We start from the raw sequence: 7990 nt of genomic DNA, 5'->3' as shown, positions 1-7990 counted from the left end.
CGAATTGAGTCTAGAAGCCAGTATGTCAAATTTGGTGAAGATCGGTTCAGATATAGCTATATCTCCCATATATACTGTTCATCTGATTTGTTATATTTGTTACCCACAGCCGTAATATGCACTCCGTAACAACGATATTCAGGGAAATATATCAAATACAGCTCAGAAATATCTTTGCCAAATTTTATGGAGATCAGTTCCGATTTGGATATAACTCCCTTATATTTTTTTCGATTTCAAATTAATTTTGCACCAAATGGGCAATACATATATATGGGCTTCGGCATATTTAGTCCTTTGAACTTTAAATTATAATTATAATCATAGCGTGTATGATTGAATTCTCCCATAAAAACTTTTAATTGTTATGTGGAGCTCTACTAAATTAACAAAGTGGTGTAGGGTATCATAAAGTCGGCCCCGCCCGACTTTAGGACTTTTTACTGTTTTTTTCTAAACTTAGGAGGTATTAGAAGGAGTGGGCTGATATTGACCATTTTCTTACCTAATTTAGATCTTATAAAAATTTTTTCGACATAATCATTTCAAAAAAAAAAAAAATAAAACCTTCCACCAAAACAGATTTTGGCCGTGTCAAAAGATAAAGATAGATATAGGTCAATAGCCATAATATCTTTGATATTTGGCAAAAACGTGAACAAATGAAAGATCAGCCACCACCACATTATAACCGCTTTTCATTCAACTGAATAGAGTTCTTCATATACGATTTTATTACGAATTTCTGTAACCTTATTACAAAAGGTGAACAGACACATGGGGAAGGTCGGACTCGTATATTCAGATCGGTTTAGATCTTCATTAACTTTTGTTTTTACTACGGAGAGGCGGTCGGTACGCCATTTGTTAATCCAATGTTTCCACTGAGTATCTACGAGGATCTGGCAAAAATATAAAGGTATTGGCATATCGTTCATCCCAATTTTACGGATTTTAAAGTCAGCTGGTGTGGGTAACATTTACGTTCTCCCATGGCGGAGAGCAGTGGCAGTTTGTTCCGATCGATGTTACACCTTTATAACTTATTCATTTTAAAACACGATGTAACATTTTTTGGGCAACGTACAAATGTGCAAAATATCATTAGAATAGCTATAAGTCTATTTCAACACGACCTATGCAAACATTAGCGAAGTGTCTTTCCTTAAAATGACTGTTAAAGACTTCCACCAAATAACTATAGAAGTATAGATGATTCTTCCTCTAAAGAATCTTTTTTTTCGAGAAGTGAATTCATTCTGGCCATCAACAAAAATGTATACATCAAAAAGTACCCTATGATGCGCTTGAATTTAAAAAGAAAAGATAAACAAAAATCACAATTTATTTTTTCTTTCTCTAAATATATAGAATGACATATACAATATCATTTTTTTCGATTTCGTTAACACGTCATAAACAATTTCTGAATTCGTTTAAAACCAGTTACAAGTTTCTTGAGAGGGCAGTGCACTTCAGATGAAAAAATTCCAGAAAAAAAGCTAGAATAATCTAAACAATTTCGATTTAAACTTATGCGCGTGTTTTTTAATAAATAAATTTCTATTTAATTAAATAATAAGACACATTGACAATACATACAAAACATACAATTGAATCTCATTTGCATTGTGTATAAGTATTAGGATGAGAGATGGGATTTTAGTATTTGTGGGGAACTTTTTGGGAAAAGAAGAAACGGATTACCTGATTTTAAATTTTAGGAAAATACCTTATCTAAAATAAGGCTTCGGCCTTTAAATCAGATTAACTTTACTTTTTTATAAGAAAATTATTCCACTGTTATTTCCATTACGTTATCATAGACCGCGGTTATGTTTGAAGTGTTTTGTCCCAGTATTCCATTTTTACAGTACTAAAATGTCAGAACTAAGAAATCAAATTTAAGAGTGGAATATATTTATTATTAAGTAGACATGTAGGTACTTGGAATTCGGTATTAAGGTGTTCAAGTATAGGTCAGAGTCGACTAGGCAGTTTACCTAGGTGACGAACGATGCATGGATACTGCATGGGAGTAACTTTTCTGAAGTGGTCGAAAACGGCAAGGTGTGTGGAAAGTAGTACCAAACAGTAAAGAAAATTAATTTTAAATTCTGTAACTATCGAGCTGTAATCCTAAAATTTCGTTTAGATTTGCAATATTGGTGCGAGGCTAATGTTGAAATGTAAATGAAAATGAAAATGTTGCACAGATTTAGATTACCCTCATTTATATGTCTACAGAGCGTGTATATCGTTTAGTATAAAAAGCAAAGTGGTTTTCCGATTTTATTTAAACTTTGCATATTGTAATATTTGTATCAGCTTTAGTTTGCATGAGTTAATACATCGCATTCCAATAAGAGATGGGAGTATCCGACCCATTATTTCTGGTACCTTCTTCCTAAAAGTTCAAAAATGTCGAAAGAAATCACGCCTATATCACATATAAAACGAGTCGAGTGCCTAGTTTAGTTCAAGCTTAGCATGTTGTAAGATTTATAGCTGACTTAGGTCAGGAGCGAACATGGTAAATATTCATCCACTGTTTCTAAAAATGTGCGAAGAGAACTTAAATGTACTAAAGCTGGAGTACTTTGTATTGGACAAACGGATTAGTCTGAAATTCTGAGATTTAGAATGAGAGTCACTAATGGAGTGCACCATAGATATACCAAAGGGTAATTTGAACTTAGAGGCTACGAAAAGTTCTAAAAATGTACTTAACTTCTAAAATGGCACCATATGGCTAAAAACTAATTTAGTATGCTTGCATTGGGTGAACAGATAGTGTTTGAAATCTGAAATTTGATCGCTGTTCATGTGTAGCCTGCGTACTAAAAGTACTGAATGGTATTAAACAGGGTGAGATAAAAAAAATGCAACAAAATCAAAAGCAAAAAATGGTGGAAATAGCATCAATTATTAGAATAAGTTTAGATTTGTTCGAATTCGTCACCTTTGGCACGAATTATGGCCTTCAAGCGCTTGCTTAAGGTGATCGACACTTTGATATTTTTTCAACCTTGCTTTCCAAAATAATCTAGACACAATAGTCCAACAGATTGGTATCCCCACATTTTGGTGGCTATTGTTGTAACCATTCTTGGGTGGCGCGTGCTGAATTCGATGGTGCTGAGTCCTCTTGGAATGTCCAACATCTGCTGCCAAAATGTTTGCGTGCCTAAGGCAGAATATTTTCGTGATAATATTCCGCTTTTATTCTGATGCCACTGTGACGGGGTTTCGGTTCTTTACCATTTCTGCTGATGTGGACGGGAGCACTTCCTTGACGTCGGACTACGCTACCAGTATCACGGCAACGAGCGATGGTACGAGAAACAAAAGATTTATTCACATTTAAATGCTGGAGTGCTCTAACCGAATATAAAGAAATCACACTATCACGCTTGAATTCCATCACGAATAATTTTATTCTGGAAAACTCTCACCAAAATGATTTTGTACGCTTGTAAACAATGTATTGAGCTGTCACTGGAATAAGCGTCTTAGAAATGGCAGCAGTCTGGAGTTGGTTGCCGTTTTTTTATCTCACCCTGTATGAAGGAGGTTTCGGAAATGTGTACTACAATTGTGCGAAAAGTACCAACTGGTACTATATTTGGCATTGGGTGATGGGATAGAGACAAAATTCAGAATTTTGTTCATTATATTTTATTTGGAAACGTGTCCTATATTTCTGTGGAACGTAGTAAATAGTACTAAATTAAGTACTTGGTGGGGGCATGCATTTGGAATCCTCAAATTTGATATTGAGGACTCTGTTGATATTTGGAATTGAGATATGAAGGTGATTTTAGAAATGTGTACTATAAAATACTAAACGTAAAAAGTACTAAATTTGATAATGGGGGAAATTACAAAACTTTGATGTAGATGTCGCTGTTGGTGTCTGTGGTTAAGATATGCGGGTTGTTTTGAAAATGCGTACTATAATTGTACTAAATGGTATTACATTTTGCAATGGGGGAAATACAGCGCTGAAATTCTGAAATTTGATATTAAAGTCACTAAGATTGAGATATGGAGGCTGTTTTGAGAATTTTTTTAACTGTACGAAAATAACTAAATGCTACTATATATTTTGTAGAGGCAAAGAGTGTCGTTAGAGAAAGGGGTAGTTTTAGATTTTCGTGCTATGGAAAGTGCACAAAGTGCCGTTGGGTGTTGAGATAAAAATGGAATTCTCAAATTTGGTATCGAGATCTTAGTTGGTGTCTAGGGTAGAGAAAAGGCGGTTGGGACATGTATAGTATAAATGTACGAAAAATGTGGTTATAAATTAGAGATTGGGTCTTAAGATAGAGCTGGAACTATGAAATTTGATATGAAGGTGATTATTGGTATACAGTTTAGGGAGAGAAGTCGGTGGATTTGAAAATGCGTACTAGATTGTACAAAAAGTACTAAATGGTACTAAATTTACCTGAAGTGAGTGGATATAGCTTGAATCCTGAAATTCCACATTGAGGTCACAGTTGATTTCGAATGTTATTATAAAACAAGTAAGCAAAGGCTACAGTCGAGCGGGCCGACCGTTGAATACCCTACAACACTATAATAAACGATACAGTTTATATAGGCGAGATACTCGAAAGAATTCCACAAGATATTGTGACAAATAATAAAAGGAAACTATCAGGTTTCGTTCTCTAAATTTCGAATAATAGCAACTTAAACGAATTTGCTCATTTCCAATTTATTGGTAGATGTTGCACGTAAATGGTCTTCCTACATCTGGAACCAATATTTCCCAAAGACCTATAATCTCTCAGAAGTGGCAAAAGATTAACATTTATAATTGGTTTTTGACTGAAACGCATCTATAAGAGATACAAACATTTGAATATATTCTTCAACGAAATCAGCTTTTACGAAATAGTCAGAAGTGCGTCTTTCCTGTATTTGTGAATTCTCCAAAAAGTCACTGGAATGGGCATTTTCGTTTTTTGTCTATAAAAGTTGGCAAACTCCTTCACACATTGAATATTTTTGGATGGCCATCCAAAACTGCTTGGCTTTTGCAATGTCCGGTAACCCCATTCAAATGTGCCTAAGGATCGGGCGATAATTACGACCTGCTGACAATTTTGCAGTTTTTTGGTCCATTTCAACCCCTAAATATATGGCGATCATCTCCAAAAAGAATAGGCTTTTATTCTGACCCTCATCTTATCTCCATGCAAAATTTCGTAAGGATCGGGGCATAAATGCGATCTGTATATGATATCGTGATATCCTAACTACTTAGTTTTGTTAGCTGTAGAAATATTACCAAATGTTTAATTCAAAATGAAAATATGCCAAAAATATGACAAAATTGAAAAAATATGAGAAAATTTTACAAAATCAATATTTTCATCTTTAGAGAGATATTTTTATGCGATTTTTTTCGACGTTTTATGTTTCCTGCCAAGAGGCCATTCTGAATTAATGAGAACTGTCGAAATCAGTTCAGCCGTTCTCGACATATAAGAGATTTTTCAAGCATATCTTCTTTGATAAACATATATATCGCACATATTTTGCTATATATCCGTTTTGTTGGATGTTAACATCAATGTAAAGATCAGAAGTAATCTTGTCATGGTTTTGTGATTTCGCCGGGATTTAAAATATTCGCGGTTTAATGAAAAATTTTGAATTTTTTCAACAAAAATGATATGGTCTATTTTACCCGCTAAATGTTATCCGATAACCACCCAAATGGGTAGGCTTCTTGCCAGCCCAAAACTCTAGCTACATGCGAAATTCCGCGTCGATTGGTCTATAATTGCGACCTGTAGAGCAAGTGCAAAATCAGGAATTTTTTCAGTTTTTGGTCCATTTCAACCCCTAAACTAAATTATTATGCGATCACCACCAAAAGAAATAGGGTTCTATTCTGATCCTAGTCCCACCTCCATTTTAAATTTCGTGAAGATCGGACCATAATTGCGACCTGTAGAGTGATTACAAATTAACATGGACAGACGGACAGACGGACGGACGGACATACATAGCTAGATCAACTCAGCTCGGCGAGATAGGAAGATCCATATATACTTTCCTATGTGGGAAATCAATATTTCGTGGTGTTACATAATTTTTGGCCCAATCAAACTTATAATACCCCCAACACATAGTGTTGTAGGGTATAAAGACGTTCAAATAGTTTTGGACAGACAAATTGGATGTGGAATCATTGTGCAAGGGTTTAACTAACTTTGCGGCAAACTTCAAATCGAAAGATTTGAAAGACTTTTCTATTATCCTTTTCTATAAAAGAAACACTTGAATATAGCTGGAAACTTAGTATGATGTATGAAGTTTTGTTTGGAAATTTGAACAAATAGTGCATCATGAGTACTAAAATGAAATATTTTGAGTCAGCGGGCACTTGCAAGTCTATTTTACTGGATCTTTTTAACCCTTAACCCATTGCAAAAGTACTTAATTTTAATAAATGAAATTAATTCGTTTTAGAAATTACACCAACTGTATTAAAGGGTGTCTCCTTGGAATTTCGTTTTATTTTTTTATTGTTTTATATTTAAAGTTATTTTCAAAATGATTTTTATTTTCCAAAACCATACGAACTGAAACCGGCACTGGCATAAGCATTCGAGTACGACCCACCAAATCCACCACCAAAGGGACGTCCATAACCACCAAGGCCTCCAAAACCACGACCACCATAACCACCGTAGCCTCCGTAACCGCGTCTTCCAAATCCATAACCACGAGGAAGACGTGTTAACTCCGATTTCTCGTTCAATGCAGCATCAACGCTTATATCAGCATCTATACTGGCCAATGTTTCGGGTGTTTCTATGGCCAAAGGATTACCATAAACGATGGCAACGAAAGCCAATACGAAGAGGACAACAAAATACTTCATTTTAACTCAAAAGCGTTTCAAATGATCTCTCTCTATAAAATGATTCCCGATGAACTCTGGATTGCAACTAATAATAAATCCTTGTCAAATTTTACTTTTATACTCTTTGCAGAGATCTGCGGCGGCAAATAATATGACAAAAACTACGAAATATTCCCCAAACAGTCAAAACTTTGTTCTTACATTTTTTATTAAATTTCGTTTAGGTTTTAAATTAAATAATTAATAAATCTTTGAACTTTGTGTGTCGGCATTCATTAATAACTTCGTATGAATGACTGCAATTAAAAATTATTTTTTAGTAAAGGAATTAAGTTTCGTGCCATGCTATAGTAAGATTCTCTGAAAGTACATTCTCTAACTCAAAACCATTAAGAATTGACGTACTAGACAGGAGATGTCAATAATTTGAAAAAAAGTATAAACAAATTTGTTGTTTTTCTTTTTGTTATTTTATTGTATGGCAAGTTTTGCTGGGGATCATCGACCTCATCTGGTAAAGTGGGAGCGTGGCAAGCCCCCTACAACTAGAAACTTAGATTTTTTATAAATATCTCTTATAACCAAGCGATTGGTAGATACATTTGTATTTAAGGCACAGAAAATAGATCAAGAGAGAAAAAATAGGGAATAAACTTATTAACTAAAGTAAGATTGAGAATCTCAGGTATCATTGCTAAGATATTTAGCAGTTATCAGCGAAATGCTGACCTTGTGTTTTGATTCGCCTCTCGTTTGTTTCTGTACGTGTATAGCGTTATTATGAGCGGTGCCCTGAAATCACAAATATGGTGTCAATTAATTAATAGAAATCAACAGTGACCTTAATAAATTTTCGAACAATCACAGCACGCTTTCGAAAAATCCACCCCTTCTCTCAAAACAATATAGCAATAGTGGTTCCACATCGAATTTCAAAACTCCAGCTCTATTCTAAGAGCCGATTCAAAACTTATTACCATACTTTTCGTACAGTTATACTACGCATGGCACAAACCACCCCATTCTCTCCCTATATACTAACAGTGACCTCGACACCAAATTTCTGAATTCCATCTCTATCCCACTACCCAACGCCAGATTTTT

At 34.6% G+C, this 7990-nt stretch overlaps 1 protein-coding gene across 1 annotated transcript; it reads right to left on the bottom strand.

The window, feature by feature from the left end:
- Nucleotides 1–6580: 6580 nt before the first annotated feature.
- Nucleotides 6581–6904, bottom strand: LOC131804519 (protein suex-1-like). The gene has a single exon (XM_059127499.1). The coding sequence runs from the start codon at nt 6902–6904 to the stop codon at nt 6581–6583; it is 324 nt and encodes a 107-aa protein (XP_058983482.1).
- Nucleotides 6905–7990: the final 1086 nt, after the last annotated feature.

This window comes from Musca domestica, unplaced genomic scaffold, assembly GCF_030504385.1.
Source record: "Musca domestica strain aabys unplaced genomic scaffold, Musca_domestica.polishedcontigs.V.1.1 10, whole genome shotgun sequence".
Classification (NCBI taxonomy): domain Eukaryota; kingdom Metazoa; phylum Arthropoda; class Insecta; order Diptera; family Muscidae; genus Musca; species Musca domestica.
Note: the sequence above shows the minus strand (reverse complement) of the source record. Positions and strands in the feature narration are given on the sequence as shown.

Coding starts and splice junctions, on each gene's coding strand:
- LOC131804519 (XM_059127499.1), bottom strand. CDS start 6,904: ATGAAGTATTTTGTTGTCCTCTTCGTATTGGCTTTCGTTGCCATCGTT.